Raw genomic sequence first — 18,444 nt, forward strand, 5'->3', positions numbered from 1 at the left:
ATCCTCCAGCTTCACTGTGTTTGTGTTATGCTAACATAGCTGTGTCGCTAGCGATCACGTAGCACATCATTATATACCAGCTGGTCCAACTTCAGTAACCCTACAAAAATGCTGTTTAGTTTTCTGTCTTGATTTATGTTGGAAGTGATAGCAGAGCTGTACCTTTTAATTTTTTCGGAAATCTCTCAGTCAGAACATGCTATATCGTGTTTAGGTGGAAACTAGCGAGCTAACTTATGCTAACTCTAACTCCATTAAATTGAATAAATTCTGTTTTCATGGATGCCTGGATGTTAAACTTAATTGTTACACCTGGTAAAGCAGCAACGCTGATCATTTTATTAAAGATGAAAGAATTTAGACAGTTTTTAACTCTCAGTGATGCCGCAGTGTTCGTGCAACTTTGGGACCTGAACCCAGATTACTCCGCGAGGCTCCTGACTACGGTAGCCCTAATGCTCCGACAATCCATCAACCGGTGCAGCTTCGTAGCTTACCAAAGTCGTGCTAAAACATTTTTGACAGGTTTTTTTGAGCACCATGTACAACATAAAGTTGGTTCGAGGTCAGTAAGCAGAACCAGAAGTCATACATAAGGGGCACTGGATTATAAGGCACACTGTCGATTTTTTGAAAAATTAAAGGATTTTAAGTGCACCTTATAGTCCAAAAAATACGATAAACAAGTGTGGCCTATTTGGAAGGGTTGCCAGGAGAAAGTCTTTTCTCTCTAAAAAAGCATGGCAGTACAGCTTACATGTATGTTTGCAAAATTCACCCAACGTCTGGAACAATGTCCTTCGGATGAAATGATACCAAAATGGAGATGTTTGACCCTCATGTACAGCACCATGTGTGAAGAAACCCACGTACAGGATAAACTCATACTGTGGATCATTGGTTAAATGATCGCCAAACAATATTTGTTTATGCAGACCTGCCTGACTGTGGGGGGCTAGTCCAACCGGAATAGTATGGTGGGGGGAGTTTTGTTCTTCCGGTACTACCATTGTGTTTTGTCGTGTGCTGGAGTACGCATTAAAGTTTTACAGCGGACCAACATCCAGAGTGATCATTGGCTCGTCACATCACACGAGAGTGCTACACATACCAAGTGTTACGCACGGTGGTGGCGAGGTGATGACTTTGGCTTGTTTTGCAATCACTGAATCAACCATGAACTTTTTTGTATACTAAAGTATTCTAGCGTCACATGTGAGGAAGGGGTGTTCACACTCGACTTCTTGGTCTTGGCTTTGCTTTTATTAAAAAAAAAAGAATCACCTGTGTTGTTGGTCATCTGAGTTTGTATGTGCTTTTATTATGTCCTGATAAGTAAAACCTTAGGATTGACAGAGGTTGTGCTTTCTTTCTACTATAACTGTAGCTCAGTGGTACAGACCCTGAAGCCACATTGCTAGCGTGCCTGATTTTCACAAGTATCTCCTTCTCTCTGTGTGTCTGTAGATCGACGTGTCTTATAATGTACCTGACCCAGTTTCCAAGCCAGCCTTTCATCTCAAGGTGGATCTGAAAGAGCCTTTTCAGGAACGAAACCTGCAGCCCCTCTCCTCCTCCTCCTCCTCCTCCTCTGCCCGTCATTCTACTTCACGATCCCGGAGCCGCGCTGACAACCGCTCTGAGCTTAACTGGAAGCGACGGGCACCCATTGACGATGATGACCCAGCAGCCCACCAGGACAAATTGGATTATCACATCTCATTAGAAGTTTGTGCAAGGTAAATGATTACCACACACTTACACACAGAGCTGGGGAAAAACATGTATTCATCGCCAATCCTTTGTCTAGGTGGCTTCATTCAGGCTCGTCTAACATGGCTGTCATAGAAGTACCTATGATTTCTGGTTTCCGAGCAGATGTCGAAAGTCTAGAGCGGGTATGTAATCGCACATGACCACACTTTAAAAGAGGCATTTAGCATTTAGCCATAGTGACTGACATATTGCTGGACAGGCAGGTAATCAGGTAGTTGACTAAACTGAAAAGAAGGTAGAAAGAGACAGATTCATCTTGAGGCCATTTAACAATAATGAGTATGTCATGGAATTGATCAAACCCCTTTGCAAACACCACGCTCACACGCTTCACAACCTTCACAACCAAACAGGATGCAACATTTAATTCACTCACATAAACAAACACACACATTTGAGATATTGTTGGGTTTTAGCGTAAATAGCACAGTGAAGCATTCTGTCCCGTGTTGTTTGACAGCACAGCGCCGGAAAACATCCTTCAGATAGAGGCAGGTCATTTAACTACTGCATGTTATGCAATATGTGCTGCTGAAATGTTATATTCATGTGTCTGCATTAGGGCTGCCACAAACGATTATTTTGATAGTCGACTAGTCACCGATTATTTTTGCGATTAGTCGACTAATCAGATCATCATCCATTAGACGTAAAACTACAGCTTATTGCACCAGCAGCATCTGCTTTTATATAACTATCATTAGCTTACAGCTTTAAGTGTTTAAGGTCTGTGCTAACTAAAAATAAAGACAAGATGATAGTTTATTGAATTTTAATGAAATTTGCAGATTGTTTCGGTGAAGTTTAATAAACTCCTTGCTATCTAAAATATAACAGGACACTGGAGTATATTCTGGAGCATCTCACACTTCTGATAATCAGCTGTCTGCTTGACGTTTATTCAGCTGTGTAAAAACTATAACTTTAATCTCATCCAAACCGATTTACTCAGGAACAAATAAAATACTAAAAAAAAAAGCCAAACAATAACATTTTAAGTTATCTAAGTGACTCATATATATTTAACCTGAGTAGCGAAAGACGGCGGTGGGTTTGAAAACGATTTGCGGGGAGTCCGGTGTTCTCACGGCGCTAGTGAGCCTAGCCCCCGGCTCGCTAACGAGCTAGTGGGTAACAGATGTCTCCGAAAACGTCGGAGCGCTTTTGAAAATATGTGGTGTCCTGATAAACTGAGCAGATATTTGAGGTTTACACAGCTACATTCTCGCCTGAAAATATGTTAAACGTTTATTTTGTGACCCAGAAAGAATAATAAGAGTAACATTAAAACTAACTAGCTGCCGCCATTGTTGGAAACTGCGCTGGGCCGCGCTATGAATTCTGGGACACAGCTTCTTCTTCTTCTTCTTCTTCGGGGTTTAACGGTAGCTGATATCCTTGTACATGCAATGCTGCCATCTTCTGTTTCAGTCCGTTATTACACTCTTAAATCCTGCCACTTATTCCTGCGTCTTTTGTGATCTTACAAAGCTTCAAACGACGCGTCGACTATTAAATCAGTCGTCGACGATTTTGATAGTCGACGTAATCGTGACTAGTCGACAAATCGTGGCAGCCCTAGTCTGCATGTGTGTGTATGTGTCTTGCTGATGGGGATCATTTTTAACTTGGAGGTTAAAAGTCGTCAGGCCTCTCTGGGCTTACGAGACCGTAGACATACACTTCACTAGGCCATGTGGGGTACATAGAAAACTTGTAAAGTGTAGAGTTGACAGACAGCATTATGCTGGATGGATGAAATGAGTAATGGAGAGTAAGGTAAATTTAAGGGCTGTATCAAGGTCAGCCCTCCAGCCACCAATCTGAAACTTGTCCCTCATTACTAGACAGTTATAGGGCTAAAGTCTGCAGGCTTCCACCTCCAAAAGAGCCACCTCTCTGGCTACCTGGAGAGATGTAAAACACGCATACTCATACACACATAGTACTGTGAGTATATCAGTCATGACTGACCCGAGTTGTAGTGGCTAACAAGCTCAGTTTACACCCCTGGAGTTTTACTGCTGCCTGCCCGACTGCCACTTGCATTCCTCAGTTTATGGTGGCAAGCTTGGCTTCTGCAGTGATGTCTAGTTGCATTCATTGATGCTGCAGTACTGAATGATTAGTCCAGTGACTGACTGGGAGCTGCCACAGCCATGGCCTCTTATCACCCAATATAATGAGCTTTCTTTAACAACCCAGGGCACTTTGGGGGTATAACATTTGAGCAATGGGAGTTCATGAGCAATTTTTGGTTATTATATAGACAAACAATGCTCTCGTAAACAGTGTGTAAGTGTGTGTGTCGTGGTGGCGCCAGCTCAGGCTGAGCACCTCATAAACCCCTGCTGTCCAAAGGCTGCCACCTCTGACAGAATGAAAATCCCCTGGTGGGGGGAATTAACTGCTGGCTCTCTATGCACACACTCTGATTCTTAGTAAACAGCATCCTCGTCGGTCATTCATACCGTCCTAATTATTAGACCGTAACAAAAGCCAGGCCTGCCTATTTCAAATTCTTCCTTCCATATTTAGTGGTGAGTCGAATACAATTCTATTGCAGAGACAAATTTTTGTGACTATTAAGTTACATACAGGCGAACGTGACACGTGGCAACAGTAACGTTGCATTCGCAAGGGGATGATGAATACAAAAATCCCAAGAATACTGATGTTAAATGTTTTTAAAAAACATATAGACATGAAAATTGCTCCTTGTGTGGTGATGTTAATGCAAAGTTTCATTCATATTGCCCCAGGGTACATACAGGAATATATACATACAAACCCTATGATCATTATAGTAAGATGTTCATGTAAACATGATTATTTGTGCATAATTTAACTACTTAGAAAAAGCCTTTCTGAGTCTTTTTCATTTTCCACTGTGGACATGACTTCATGATAGAGTGGGTATGGTTTGCATTTCTGTTGTTGCTCACACATGCCACACAATAATAGAAATTCTTTATATTCACTACAGTCATAATCTGTACAAGCAGAAAAGGGAGCATTTTAGTTAAATAATAATATCCTAGATGCACTGTAGTGTAGTGGTCACGGGGTTAACATAAGAACTGTGGGTTTTCTTTCATGTTTGACATATTATATTTACTGGTCTGTGTACGGTAAACCTCGGTTGGCATGAGGTGGAGCTGTCCAGACTGCTGTGGTGCTGATTACTGCTAATGTCCATTGTTAATGACTTCTCTGCATGTTCATATATAAATACTGGAGCCGTACATGTAGCTGACTTAGCTGGATGCCATGCATTATGCGTTTTTAAATTGACATTTTATAATCTTACTCGACTGCAATTTTAGAAAATCTAAACACGTTTTTATCAGGATCTGATAAAAAGGACCTTTAATTCTTCTCAATAGGTACAAAGGCAAGAGATATTCACAAACCCCTTCCAGCATTATAAAATCAACGTTATTAAACTTTTACTATTTTAAATGAGAATGTCAAGAGATCGAGGTTAATATTTGCGCATGAAGCTTGATTTCTTTATGTACTGTGCTGGTCAACAGCTGCTTATGGACAAGAGAGTCGGTCTGAAGAGATATGAGCTGAATGGGAGAAAAGTGTTGTTCTACTTTGATGAGGTGAGTGCAATCAAAATTCTTGATTGCTGCGTCTGATTTTGCACACCTGTTGCATCACTGTAAACACAAGATAAAAAGAACCTCTGATTTATTTATTTGGTTTTTTTAAGCAGGTTTAATAATACCCATGTTTGTGTCTGTATTCATGTGTATGTGGGCTAGGGTGCTTTCATAAGTCTTTCTCTGTTTCGACCTTTTGTAGATTCCCAGCCAGTGTATGACGTGCGTGGCCTTCCAAGCTGTCAGGGAGTACATTGTGGGCAAGACGGCGCCTGTTCCGGTCAAGATCTATGACTACTACGAACCAGGTGTGCCTCTGATGAATATTTTAACCCTTTAAAGCCTGAACTGTGAAATAATTGCCATAAAATTCATATTATTTGAAACTGGAGTGTTTATTGAACCTTTTGACAATAAATAAATACATATTAATATGCATGTATCATATTTGCTACATTCTGCATTTTGTTTTTGCAGTTTATTGCTTAAATATATTGTCTGATATATTACGACTTTTTTAATAGGGGAGAAAATCACACTGATGATGAAGAAGTCTTAAAAACTCTGGGCATTAAGAGCTTAAGTGCTCCTCTTTAAGGAGTTAAACAAATTTTTTTATGACCTACTAATGGTGAGCTTCATTGTTTCATGTGTGTGGATGTGTGAACATGCTCGTGTGGGTCTGTGCTTGTCGTGCAGCTTTCGAGGCTACCCGGTTCTACAATGTTAGTGAGAGCAGTCCACTTGCACGGGAGCTGTGTGATGGACCTACGTGCAATGAGGTGGAAAGTTCAACCAATCAGTGGATAGGTGAGAAACATGTGCAGCGCTCCTAAAAGTGTGGAAAGGCCTCACTTTCATGAATCTAATGAAAAATTCTGTTTCTGCAGGTTTTGTGCAGGCGAACCAGTGCAACAATGTGTTTGGCTGTCTGGAGGAGGAGCGGTTTGAGCGCTGCACGTGCTACAGGGATTGCGGTTACGATGGGGATCCTGTTTGTGGGTCAGATGGGCAGCTCTACCAGAACCAGTGTCAGATGGAGGTCTTTGCCTGCAGAAATGGCACAAGAATCAAGCAGGTTCCGTTGTCCCAGTGTCCAGACGGTAAGAGCTCTGTCATCACGCATCATCTCATCTGTTCACAGATTCTGGACCTCTTTGTTTAACCTTAGTTTTTTTTTTTTTGTTTTTTTTTTAAATGCCTCTAATAGTGATGTTTGCACAATACCATAGCCAAGCTGCAGACCAAAGACTCTCCCAAATCCTGGATTTGTAGTGATTAAAATAGGTCTGGTTCCTGTTGACATTTGTTTCCACCCAATGGCTGAACAAACATTTGAGCAATCACAGTTTAGGCAGTGGTAAGAATAGATCCGTCATGTCTGTTCATCAAAAATGTATTTCAAGTTTTTGCAAGTCCACATGTTAAAAAGTTGTGAAAACATCCTCTGCCAAGTTCAGTATCAACAGAAAATGTCACAGACCAGATTTATACCTGACTCGCATCACAAAGGATGGCTGAATGAATGATCCAAAACTACTGTTAAATTATTGTGTACATGTCCACATTTCTCTCTGTTCTGGAAGAGAAATGTCACAGAAATAGACAAATTTCAGTTAATATAAAGCATGTGTCATTTCATTTCTCTATACAGTTAGTGGTCTGTGGCTCTCGGGCATTAACAGCGTGCCCCAGTGTATTTTTCCTTAACTGTATGTGTTTTTCCCAACTCTCATTGTAGGTTAATGGGCTCATATGAATGTGTAATCCTCATTTTTTCCTTTATTTTTATTTGCGTCTGTTCATGTACACATGCCTCTGTGTATGCAGTGATCTGAGTTTGGGAAACAGCTGTTCAGGTGTTGAGCTGATTACTGAATGAGTTTGGTTTTTTTTTTTTTTGGGGGGGGGGGGGGGGACTACCCATTGCACCCCAACCCCCCACCCCCACCATCCTCTCTCACTCGCTGCTGTATTACAGGGCTCCCTCCAAATGACAGAGTGCTTTTGTCCAGCCTTTGAAATCCTTGTCACATTCCTTTCCGACGCACAGCCCAACAACAAAGGAGCCTTCATGTTGTGGAGCAGATTGGGAAAAGGCATAGACAAAACTGTGGTGGGAAAAGACCTCAGTTTGTGCCAAGTCGTTCATGCTAGAGATTATCAAAAGGATTGTATTTTTTTGTTTAGGGCCCTCTGACCTTGTTTGTTTGTGTACAGTTGTGCGAGGGAGATTCATGCCACCGTTTCCCAGTTTTGAAAAGGAAAAAGATATGATTTGCTTCCACACATGGCCTCCTGGCCATGCTTTGGCCCCTGCTATTTTTGGATAGATAGAATTTAGTGCGAGCCTCTGTTCAGACTGAGTGTGCATCATTGTCTTGCCAAGAAGTGTTGCTCAGTGGGGTGGATAATGCTTCTGGCCAGTATTTAGATTATGCAACAATGAAACTCTGTTGAATTCATTACTTGTTTTTTAGGTGCTGTGGCAGCCACATAAATGTGAATAATCTAACATGTGTCTGTTTATACTTCCAGTGAAGACCACGGAGGACAGGCAACCAATAGTGAGTCAGGAAACTGAGCAACCCTCAGTGCCTGTACACACAGGTAGCCTCCCATATCACACCTTTTCCCCACTTACACAGCTTTGCATTCTTTCATCTCCTCTCTGCACTTTCTATGCATTTTTTCTCAAACTCGTAGTTTGTCTTAGAGACAAAGCTTTGCTTTTTTTTTCTTGTTTTCCTTCATTATTTACATGTTTTAAAGAGCCGAAAGCAAATCTACTGACTAATCCACTTTTGCTGCCATTATAGGTGAAACTCTATTTCTATGTTAACTAAATGTAAATGCAGTGGGCAGTGAGCAACCCCGTGTTTGTGGCACATTGGAGTTTGCAAGGGCAGGGAAGAAGAAAGGATTTAAGACCAGGATGAAAAGGTTGAGACAGTGTGTAAGGGCAGTAAAGCTAAAAAGGAGAAAAAAGAGTGAAGGGGACGACCAGGAGATGGGATCAGAAAAGAGAAAAGGAACAGGGTCAGTGGGAGAGTATAGGAAAGTAGATATGCAGGTGGGGCGTACGGCAGCACATTCCCCTGCCACCACGTCATGTTTTTACAGTCTGTGTGATAAATAGGTGGATCGTTTTCAAACAGCCGGCTTGATTGTTGCTCTGTCATGAGCTTAGATCAGCTGCCATTTTCAGGGAGGCAGCCAGAAAATTCCTGATAGGATGTTTGGCTGTGCGTGCAAGGAGGATGTAGCTGTGTTACATTTGGCAGTGCAAGCATAAAAAAAAAACAGTCATTCACAAGCTGCAGGAGCGTGTACTTGCATACTGTGTGCGCACACCGCATGCTGTTATATGTACATGATTTTAAACTCGGCCTGCATGAAAGTCTGAGTTGCCTACAGGTGCGTGTGTGTGTGCGTGCGTGTGCGCGCACCCCGTGTGGCACAGCCTGCACTGACTTGTTGCTGAGCCCGCTACCCTCGGTAGCTGCAGTTCACTAAGCTTCTCTCACTCAAAGGTCTCCTTAGTACAAAAGCCAATGCTTCACACTCACCACTGGAATGTTGTTTCGCACTTACACAAACACACACACATATCTATACGTGCACACATAACGCATACACTTCCTGCATGTCCATACAGGCAGATATTTGCCCACACACAGAGACACACGTGCACACTCATCTAGAATAAGATAACCCTGGGGTGATTAGATTGAATAAGTACTGTAAAAACACTGTCATTGTAAACCATTAGAATGTTCACTACATGCCAGATAAGTGCACCGAGAGTGTAATGGGTGAATGTGAGTCTTGCCATGAACCTGACAGTTTCCAGTGTAACAGCGGAGGACGCTGGAGCTCTGGAATTAGCTTCCTTGTGCAGACTTGTCATGTCGGTGACCTTCTGCCAGAGGACAACATACAGTAGAATACCTATACAGGCATTCCTTCAGCTGATTTTTGGTCATCACACATACATTTCTTTTTGGTTACAGACTTTACAAAATTCCCACATCATATTTGTCTTAAATTTGTTTAACTCTCACCATATGTGCTGCAGGCCTCAAAGAAGGAAACTCTGATTGCAGGCTACTCAGAATAAAGCGAACTTTCATAAAGCTATACCTTGAAAAGACCGATTCAAGCCTAGCACGCTTATACGAGGAGACAACATTTTAAGCAAGGTGCGACCCCTGCTGTGTGTGATGTGGTATTGCTCCTCAAGAGGTCCAGATGTGCAGTATATTAGAGGTGTCCTGTGGAGCTGTCTCGCAAGCCAGCAGGGTTAGGTTTAGATTTAGTGTTGCTAGCCAGGATTACGATCTGCATCCTGCAGGTCTAAAAACATTTTTCTTTCTCACAGTTTACATCACTATTTACTTCTTAAAAGTCTTCCTCATCCCTGTGTTGAAACATTGATATGTTTTTCGTGGCACATTACCACCCCCTGTAGTTTAGTGTAGTAGTACAACACCAACTATATATATATTCACATCAGGACAGATTTTTAGAGTATCCATGACAGCCAGAACTTTCATTTTTATCTCGCCTACCTTGTCTCTGTGTTTCTCACTAACCCTGTTCTCTCCAGGCGAAGAGGAGCAGGGCTCTATGGCAGAGGTGTCCTACTACTCCTATGAATACGACCCAGACTCTGATCCTTTCCTTGCTGATGCAGAGGGAGGGGACCATTTTGATCTTCCTGAAGGCGGCAGGGGTGTGGAGCATAACGTGCTCCTGCCAGTAGATTCCCAGCTACCCACACTGGACACAAAAAACACCCCTGAGCGATGGTATGAGCTACATCTTTGATGTATTTGTTTAACAGACTTTGGATTAGTAGACCTCTCTGATGTTTTCTAGGTATCTGGAAGAGTCTGTTGTGGATATTCATCTTTGGTAATAATATTAAAGGAATAAAAAAGCAGTTGTACATCTCCCAATATTATGTCTCCACAGACTTCAGCAAGACTTTCCCCTATAAAGAGGACATTTAATCTCCCCTGTTCCCAAATGACACCTCGGTATATATCAATAAAGTGGTTTGATGACCATTAGCTTTCCAGTTTTTCCAAGGGTAGCTGCACAGGGAGAGACTGTCCTCACTTACTTTTGATAAAAACCCAGTCACTTTGTTTTAAAGGCTTCAAGAGTTACTCCTAGGAGGCTTTCAAGGGATAAAGAGTTAAAGATGATCCTTTAAAGAACATATGTTCTGTTTTCTTGTCATCTACAGAAACACTCCCAGAGTGAAGCCATACCCACCTCCGAATTGTACATTATTTGTGAATATGCTAGTGAATGGAAAGAGAAGAGAGACTTGCTGAAAGGAAGACATGGGGGGGTCTGGAGAATGAGTGTTTGACCTTGTGTGAGTCAGAGTGGATGCATTTATAAGCCTGTGTGTGCGCTTGGATGTGACTGTGTACGTTTTTTATTAAGCTAGTATCCTCCAGACTTGTATTTTTCCTCCTCTAGACTCCTAGTAATCAATAGGCACAATATCATATTTGTTAATCACTGTACTGCCATAATAATCACTAGAAGAAATAATCAAGTATTTATGTTTGTAATTACACCTGATGTTATGCAACGTATTTTGTTATATTTTCTATCTGTGGTATTTATTTTTAGATAGAGATCATATCATTTTTATTTTCTAAGTCGCCCCCTCAGTACAATCTACCTGCCCCTTGTGGATTTTTAAGATGTATGCTATACTATCCAAGGCATTTTTCTTTTTCTTTCATAGCAAGCTTTAACCCAGTTATCGCAATGTTTGATGAAATTCCTCTTCTGGTATCCTGCTGGAAAACAGACATATGCTAACCATATGCTTTACGGAAACATAAGCTGAAATGTTTTTCATTTTAAAGATTTTTGGGGGGCATTTTTGTCTTATTAGACAGCAGAGTAGAGATTCACAAGAAACACAAGGAGGCAGAAGGGGACTGGCATGCAACAAAGGCCTCTGGCCGACTCTGACTTTTACAGTTCGACCCAGCTGTAGTGTTTCTGAAACTATTCTGCCAAGATACCAGCATCTCCTCTCACCATTGAGATTTGATTGTACAGCTCATAAGCTATTTTGTTTTTTTGTTCAATTTTGATCTTTGAAGCAGTCAAGTTAAAAATATTAAAGAATAATAAAGAATGAAGTTTTGATTTCTGTAAAAGTACCAAATTTGATCAAATGTAACCCAGATCGATATCAAATATTGTGATTTTTAAAACAAATGAGAATAAAATTTGTATGCAGTTTAGGCCTTTGGTTTTGTTACTTCACTACCTGTGTTTCTCCAACTGACTCACTGAGATATCTGCATCTGCAGCACAGTACGTGTCTCTTTTTTCAACTAGCAGAGCTGCAGTGCAGTTCTTTATGAGAGATGTGTTGCTCCATTTCCCTTAAATGGACGGTGAAGTCAGCAGTCAACTGTATTATACTCAGCTGTTTCAAAGGGCCTTCTGCTTTCACTCTCTTATTCCTTGTATGTAGCTGCATTAGAGACAGAAAGCATGTTAGTGTGTGTGAATTTGTACCTAACTGCATAGAATAGAATAGAATAGAATAGAATAGAATAGAATAGAATAGCCTTTATTGTCATTGTACAGAGTACAGCAAAATTGGAGTGCCACTCCCTTGGTGCAAGATTCAATAATAAATATAAATGTAAAATATAAAAAGTACAATAAAACAATCGCAAGTATTCAAACAATAGTAAATAAGATATATACAGGATAGCAGCATACTTGCACATGTTTGAGCCTTAATGTGTTGGTGTTATTTAGGTTGCCAAAGGAGGGCACCCCCAGGAGAGAGTTAAAGCCTGTGAAAGTTTAATGTTTGCTTACTGCACGTCACTTGTCGACCCTCTCGGTTACAGTTGTCTCTGGAAACTGGCAGCTCAGGCCTTTAAACCGAATCAAATCAACACATAACTGTGTCTGGAAAGTGTGCTTGGCTCGAGGTTAAGGTTGATAAATCAGGGGGTTGTTAATTCACTGTGTATTCCATCAGTTCAACAGGAGATGCCAAAATACAGGTTCATGTGTGCTGCACTACATTTGACTCTGGTTTGGGGTTTTATAGCGTGTACTCTGCATCAAAGCGTTGCTGTGCTTGTTCATTCATTTTAAAGGAAATTTCTCTCTGCGTTCGTACTTACAGAAATAATATAAAGCCATGTGGCTGCACTGTATAGAGATCTGGTACCGTCAGCAGCGTGAGGCCAAATTTGAAGTTATCAAACTCTGAGCAGTGACAGCTGATGTAGCTGCTCATTCTGAATGGAAAACTTTGTTCTTGTTGTGACAACGAGGCAGCGGTGCAGGGGACCAGGCTGCAGCAAGCTACCCTCAGCAGTCTCCGTGGCAACTGTACGCATGGCTGAAGAGTGATATTGCGTCTCCACGCTGTGATGAGCAGAAAGAGTCAAAAGAGAAAGGACGGAGAGGGGGATCTTGGTTTCATGGTTTGCGGGGGGAGCGAGCTAGCGTTACATGAGAGTGAATCGGAGTGATGACATTGTTTCTAAGTGCCAGCTGAGTGCACCTATACACCTACCCCCATGGAGGAAGGGCTAATGACCTGTCCAAGCATCCACTGATGAAGCATTTGGACAAAGGAGCAAACGGGCAGACAGAGTAAACCCTATCCAGGGTAGATCCTCCTCTGTTGTTGACACTTTGACAAGCATTATAGGTCTCAGGTTTCCTGATTGCTTTGGAGGAAATTGGTGATTGATCCTAGATCAGGCAGGGTTCTGGGTTTCTAAAGTCACCTGGGGCTTTGGTGATGCTGGATCAAGAGGAAGCACAGATATCTAACAAAAAAGAAACAGACAATAGACCAAGAGCAGCCTGAATGAAGGAATCACTTGCGCCTCTGAATCTGATGACTGAATTTCCTGAAGCCTGCCTCACTTTTAGCTGAAAAGGGACATTACCTGTGCAAAGACCCCAGTTCAGCTATTTTTATTTATTTATTTTTAAATGGTTTTACGAGCATATAATGCCCAGAGCAATCTGATACTTCTATAGAACCACTACCATTGCTGGACTCCTGAAGTAACTATCAATTCTGCAAAGAGTAAGATGGAGAAAAAATACCCAGTAATTGCTGGACGAGAAAAAGGTAAGTCATCGTGAATAATGATCATGGTTCTTTTTTTAAATGTAAATTAATATTTACAAATAAATATCAGTAGCTTAATATACTGCAGTTAAGCAGAGTGGGTCGTTTTGCAGTGGGCAGACCTGTCAGGACTTGCTCCACTCTGTGAAAAAAATGCTCCCACCTTGTTAGCTGTTTGACATAGTGTGCATAATAGTGTTTCATTCAAGGCTGAAAACTGGAAGGCTAATCTCTAAAATTCACATGAATATTAATTTGTATTGTCTAGTTATCTTAGGCAAAATTATACAGACCTTATTTGCAGAGAACCTTACATAAAGCTGCGTTCACAATCAAAGGAGCCACTGTCACTTTAGAATTTTCCACATGTATGATTTTTGTAAACTGGATGTAATTTAAGACACTTGTATTTTGAGGTTATGGCAACTTTGTGACATCTTCTGCTGTTTCAAGGGCCTGGACCTGGTCGCTATGGGCTTCCTCCCACTATTGGATTTATTGGCCATGACTTCACAAAGTCAACTAGCCCTGCCTACACTTTCCATGGAAGGATGACTGATAATAGTGAGCACCGCTCTTGCTTTATGGTTTATCAGAAGTGGGTACTTTGAGGGCTAGTTTTCAAGTTTAACTTAAAGCTAACTAAAGTTTTACTTTTTTTTTTTTTTTTGCAGATTTTTTTCTTTTTATTTATTCTATGACTAACTAAATAACGCCTTTTTTTCGTCAAACTGCTGATTTAGGACACAAATTAGCTGAAAGCATTACAGTCACCAATACACACATTTCACAGAATTTGTGTACAGTAATTTATAATGTTTATGTCTTTGTTTTCACAATGATTTCCTCTCCTGTAAAAATGATCTCACAAAAATTTCCGTTTGGTGTGATGTCAAATTCAACCACTAGGTGGAGACAAGACGTTTTTCTTCACTTTGTTATTTTTTTAAAACTGCATCTACAGATTTTCAGGATCAAATCAAATCAAACTAAGCAAAAAGAATGAAAAGAAGTTTACTCTTTAAAAATATACATTTGTAATTATCCAATTAATTTTTAACAGTATATAGTGTTGACTCCAGTCCAGGGCCTCGGTATCACATTGATGCAAGAATCACTCGATTTGGAAAGGATGGCACACCTGCATACTCAATGCTGGGTAAAGTCAAAGCCCAGAGTAAGTATGCTTTCCTTCATTATTGGAGTTTATTTTAAAATTAATTGTGACATATTGTATATCAGTCAGATCAATAGATTAGTGAAGAAAACATGTACTTTTGACCCTTCTGGAGAACCCCATGTGATTGTCTTCTGCTCACTAGAGGAGCTTTTCCACACACCAGGACCCGGTGCATACAGCCCTGAGAGAGCCCCACCATGCAACCTGCAGCGCAGACCTCCATCCTACACCATGGGCTCTCGCACACACTACCGCAGTGTTGACTCGGTCCCAGCTCCCAACAAGTACTCTCTACCGCCACTTATGGGCGCTCAAGTCCCAAACAAGGCATCCAGTGCAAGCTACACAATATCAGGTGGTCTCAGCATAGGGGGACCATCTGAGGATTTAGCCAAGACTCCTGCGCCTTGCAGATACAATAGTACAGACCCAAATGTTTATCTGCTCCGACGGCCAGCGTTTTCCATGTCGGGACGTCACAGTTTACCCAGAGATGGCACCAAGAAACCAGGTCCAGGAACATATAATCCAGAGAAAGTTACAGTCCACAAGGCCCGGGCACCAGCCTACTCCCTGGGTATCAGACACTCGGAATTTGTTACTCCACTTATTGTCAATATTTCTGACTAAACAGTCATCTGAGAGAAAATTACATCATCCTTCAATTAAATAAAAAGAAAAGCAGCAAGTATTAAGGAATTAGCATATTTTATTTGTCCAGTATCAAAGAACTTGACAAATCAACCATAACGGAGAGCCAAATGTATATCAAGAAATAACATATGCACATAAAATACATACATTCAAGGAATTATCAAGAAATGTTTTAACAAAAATGTTAGGGATGTCATTGGTTTGAGCAAAATAAAATCATATGCTCATATGGCCATTTAGTAAATAGATCAGTCTTGACAACATTACACCTAAAGATAAAAAAAAAAAATTGGTAAATTGTACAATTGACAGGCAAACTTCCACCTTCAAATTGTTTTAAGTTATCATTCACAGTGAAAACAAGACATTTTTGTCTCTCATAACCTCTAAAAACTGAGGAAATTTGAATGAAGAAACACAAAAATATATACACACAAAACTACAGGGCATCTACACAATATATCACAACACATATAGATTTATGTGCAGGACAGATATAGGATCGAAAGACAATACATATCAGCAGAGGAGATAGCAGGTATTTTAACAGACAGCTTCCCCTTTAATCCTTTGGGAGAGGCCTTCTGAAAAGCAGTATGTGTGGCTCTAGGGAGTAAAGCAAGAAAGGATCTGTCAGCATCATCAGTAAGTCATCAAACACAGTCAAGCCTACAGCTGTACGTCGTCTACACCCAAATTTGATCGTGGCCAAATAATGCAGTGTAGAAGCTGTACAATGACAGATTCAATTTTTATGTCAACTTTAGCATAATACTCATATGCTGTTGAAAGTATATTGAAGGGGTTTCAAACACAGGGGCCAAATGCAGCTCAGCAAATGCAGAGCCAAGTCAAAATTTTGTTATCAACTTATTGAAATTGAAAAAATAAGAATTTTGAGTTAGTAAGTCAAAATCTTGAGACAATAACCTGAAATTTTAGACTTAGAGCTTTTTATTGTCATTGTGCAGTTTCTTGCACAGTGAAATTGGGTAGCTGGACCACAAAGGTGCAAAAATAAGAAGAGAAAACAATATACAACAAGGGGGGAAATAAATAAGAAAATAAAATAAAAAGCAATATATGTATACATATATGCGAGTGAAACTATATACACATGCTGTATGCGTAAGAAACATTGAAACAGAAACATTGTGGGTCTGTATACAAGGGCAATTATAAAATATAATAATTGAAATGGTATGGATGTCAAAAAAACGTTCTTATGTTTGTTTATTTTTACCAACAATAACAAGGTTCTATAGGGTAATTATTAAATGTTTTTAGTCAGTAAAACACCTTGCCGTTACCAGCGTTTCTTCACATGACTGATAATTTATGGACATTTAATTCAGATTGCTTGGATCATAAAAAAAACAAACAAACACAAAAAACCAAACAAAAAAACCCCAATATTGCTTCTTTCCAAAAAAATTAACATTTAAATCTTCTCTAATTTTGTATATTCACTGTGATCTACACATTTTAATATATCTTCCTGGGAACCAAGGAAAAAAAGAATCTTCCCATTGAACTTTTTTGTGATTACCATCCTCTTTGGAGCTAAAAGAGGCCACCCAAACACATGGGATATCAATGGAAAGCCCAGAATGTCCTCCATTTAGTCCCTCAGGACTTAGTAGTATAGCTCAAATAAGTCAAAAGATATAGACCAAAAACAAATGCCCATTACAAAGGACATAAATGAATAGGCTGGTTCTCAGGAGGATGTGTCATAATGGTACTGGCTGTTTTTAAAACAAACAAACAAAACAAAACACCTTCTTGAAATTGTGCTTATTTTTCTTACAGTTTCTCAGGGTCTCAACCATCTCTCCTGTGGATGTACTACTTCTTACCCACACAAGATCAAACTAGGCTCTTATGAGTTTGGCCCTGATATAGGGTCACCATGAAAATCACCCTGATATAGTCATCCCTCTTCTTTGATACATATACCAGGAAGAGATCTGTTCATAATGGCCAATAGAATACACACCATGTAAAAAGGCTGAGCTAAAGCTAAAGGCTTCAGCGTAGAGTGAGCAATGTTATGGCCTGTAAATGGTAAGTGGCCTGTATTTGTATAGCGCTTTACACTACATTCAGTCATTCACACATTGGTGATGGCAAGCTACAATGTAGCCACAGCTGCCGTGGGGCGCACTGACAGAGGGGAGGCTGTTATAGCTTTTTTTTTTTTTATAATAGCAACCCTGATCATTCCCTGGAGACGCTTTCCTACTCAAGTGACAGTAAACAGATGGTGAAATGTCTGGTTTAAAACAAAAAAAGAAAAGAGCCCTAAAACACATATTTGCTTTTACTGTGCTTCATAGTTTTCCAAAGGTTTGACAAATACACAGAAACGTGGTATTTTCACCACCTTAGATTCAAAGAATGATGACGTCAATTTGTAGTTCTTTAGATGCACACATGGGCGTCTGACTTAATTTTCAAGACAAGACTGAGGAAAATGTGAACTTATCCTTCACACCGTGATTACTGACCTGGTTTATGGATCATGTAGTGAATCCAGCCCTGGCTCTGTTGGACTCCAAGTCCTCTCCACTCTTCTTCTGTCATCAGGTGGGAGGAGGGCACCAGTTTGGACAGCTGCTTAGGAAGCACAACATGCCTGAGGATGGAAATATAACAAACATGTTGTTAATTGCCTACTAGGGGTCAGACAGTTTATTTTGATATATTTTAATATCAACTGCTAACGCTAACACAAGACGTCTCAATTTACAGCGGCAATAAGTTATCTCCACCACGTTCAAAAGCTACTTTGACCTTAGCTAATTACTCGAACTAAATTAACGGACTCTTGAAAACGTTAAAAACACAATACCTGTACTCGAAGTCGTCATCGGTGTACTTGTCAGAATAGAAAATCTGTTTTTTCGACATTTTCAGTTGACAAAAGCAACAAAACTGAGCTTCAAAGAGCTGATATTGGATAATGTGAACCAAATATGTTCGCTAGCAGTATCTACAAGCTCAACGAACTACTGTCATCTGCCGCTGTTTTCTGGGGATGATTCAAACCCCAACGGTTACCCGCA

General features: G+C 40.4%; 3 protein-coding genes across 5 annotated transcripts in view; 2 read left to right on the forward strand and 1 right to left on the reverse strand.

Annotated features, from left to right (window-relative positions):
- The window catches only part of cpamd8 (C3 and PZP like alpha-2-macroglobulin domain containing 8), a 46,160-nt gene extending 34,492 nt beyond the window's left edge, over window positions 1-11,668 (forward strand). For 2 of the 3 annotated variants that reach the window (XM_085448623.1, XM_085448625.1), the window contains 9 exons: window positions 1,468-1,739; window positions 1,811-1,898; window positions 5,313-5,387; window positions 5,590-5,695; window positions 6,087-6,197; window positions 6,278-6,490; window positions 7,926-7,997; window positions 9,997-10,198; window positions 10,642-11,668. In XM_085448623.1, coding sequence (XP_085304749.1) covers window positions 1,468-1,739; window positions 1,811-1,898; window positions 5,313-5,387; window positions 5,590-5,695; window positions 6,087-6,197; window positions 6,278-6,490; window positions 7,926-7,997; window positions 9,997-10,198; window position 10,642 — 1,140 coding nt within the window. In that variant the 3' untranslated portion in view covers window positions 10,643-11,668. The other variant, XM_085448624.1, reaches the window with a different exon arrangement.
- A 1,817-nt stretch (window positions 11,669-13,485) lies between these two features.
- On the forward strand, window positions 13,486-15,405 carry cimap1d (CIMAP1 family member D). Its single transcript, XM_085448639.1, has 4 exons — window positions 13,486-13,542; window positions 13,996-14,106; window positions 14,606-14,719; window positions 14,865-15,405. The coding sequence occupies exons 1-4, from the start codon at window positions 13,503-13,505 to the stop codon at window positions 15,350-15,352; spliced, it is 753 nt and encodes a 250-aa protein (XP_085304765.1). The 5' UTR covers window positions 13,486-13,502; the 3' UTR covers window positions 15,353-15,405.
- Window positions 15,406-15,413: 8 nt separating this feature from the next.
- cks2 (CDC28 protein kinase regulatory subunit 2) lies at window positions 15,414-18,427 on the reverse strand. Its single transcript, XM_085448638.1, has 3 exons — window positions 18,231-18,427; window positions 17,887-18,014; window positions 15,414-15,982 (listed from the first exon to the last, which is right to left on the reverse strand). The coding sequence occupies exons 1-3, from the start codon at window positions 18,287-18,289 to the stop codon at window positions 15,939-15,941; spliced, it is 231 nt and encodes a 76-aa protein (XP_085304764.1). The 5' UTR covers window positions 18,290-18,427; the 3' UTR covers window positions 15,414-15,938.
- Between the last annotated feature and the right edge of the window lie 17 nt (window positions 18,428-18,444).

This window comes from Copadichromis virginalis, linkage group LG23 (assembly GCF_057382275.1).
Source record: "Copadichromis virginalis isolate Kocher_CV1m ecotype Utaka linkage group LG23, C_Virginalis_male_GT1.1, whole genome shotgun sequence".
NCBI lineage: Eukaryota > Metazoa > Chordata > Actinopteri > Cichliformes > Cichlidae > Copadichromis > Copadichromis virginalis.

Excerpts from the sequence above, each read along its gene's own strand:
- cimap1d (XM_085448639.1), top strand. The coding sequence starts at position 13,503 with ATGGAGAAAAAATACCCAGTAATTGCTGGACGAGAAAAAG. Across the intron at positions 13,543-13,995 it reads AATTGCTGGACGAGAAAAAG|GGCCTGGACCTGGTCGCTAT; the intron begins GTAAGTCATCGT and ends TGCTGTTTCAAG. Across the intron at positions 14,720-14,864 it reads GGGTAAAGTCAAAGCCCAGA|AGGAGCTTTTCCACACACCA; the intron begins GTAAGTATGCTT and ends TCTGCTCACTAG.
- cks2 (XM_085448638.1), bottom strand. The coding sequence starts at position 18,289 with ATGTCGAAAAAACAGATTTTCTATTCTGACAAGTACACCGATGACGAC. Across the intron at positions 18,015-18,230 it reads GATGACGACTTCGAGTACAG|GCATGTTGTGCTTCCTAAGC; the intron begins GTATTGTGTTTT and ends TTCCATCCTCAG. Across the intron at positions 15,983-17,886 it reads CTACATGATCCATAAACCAG|AGCCACACATACTGCTTTTC; the intron begins GTCAGTAATCAC and ends TTTACTCCCTAG.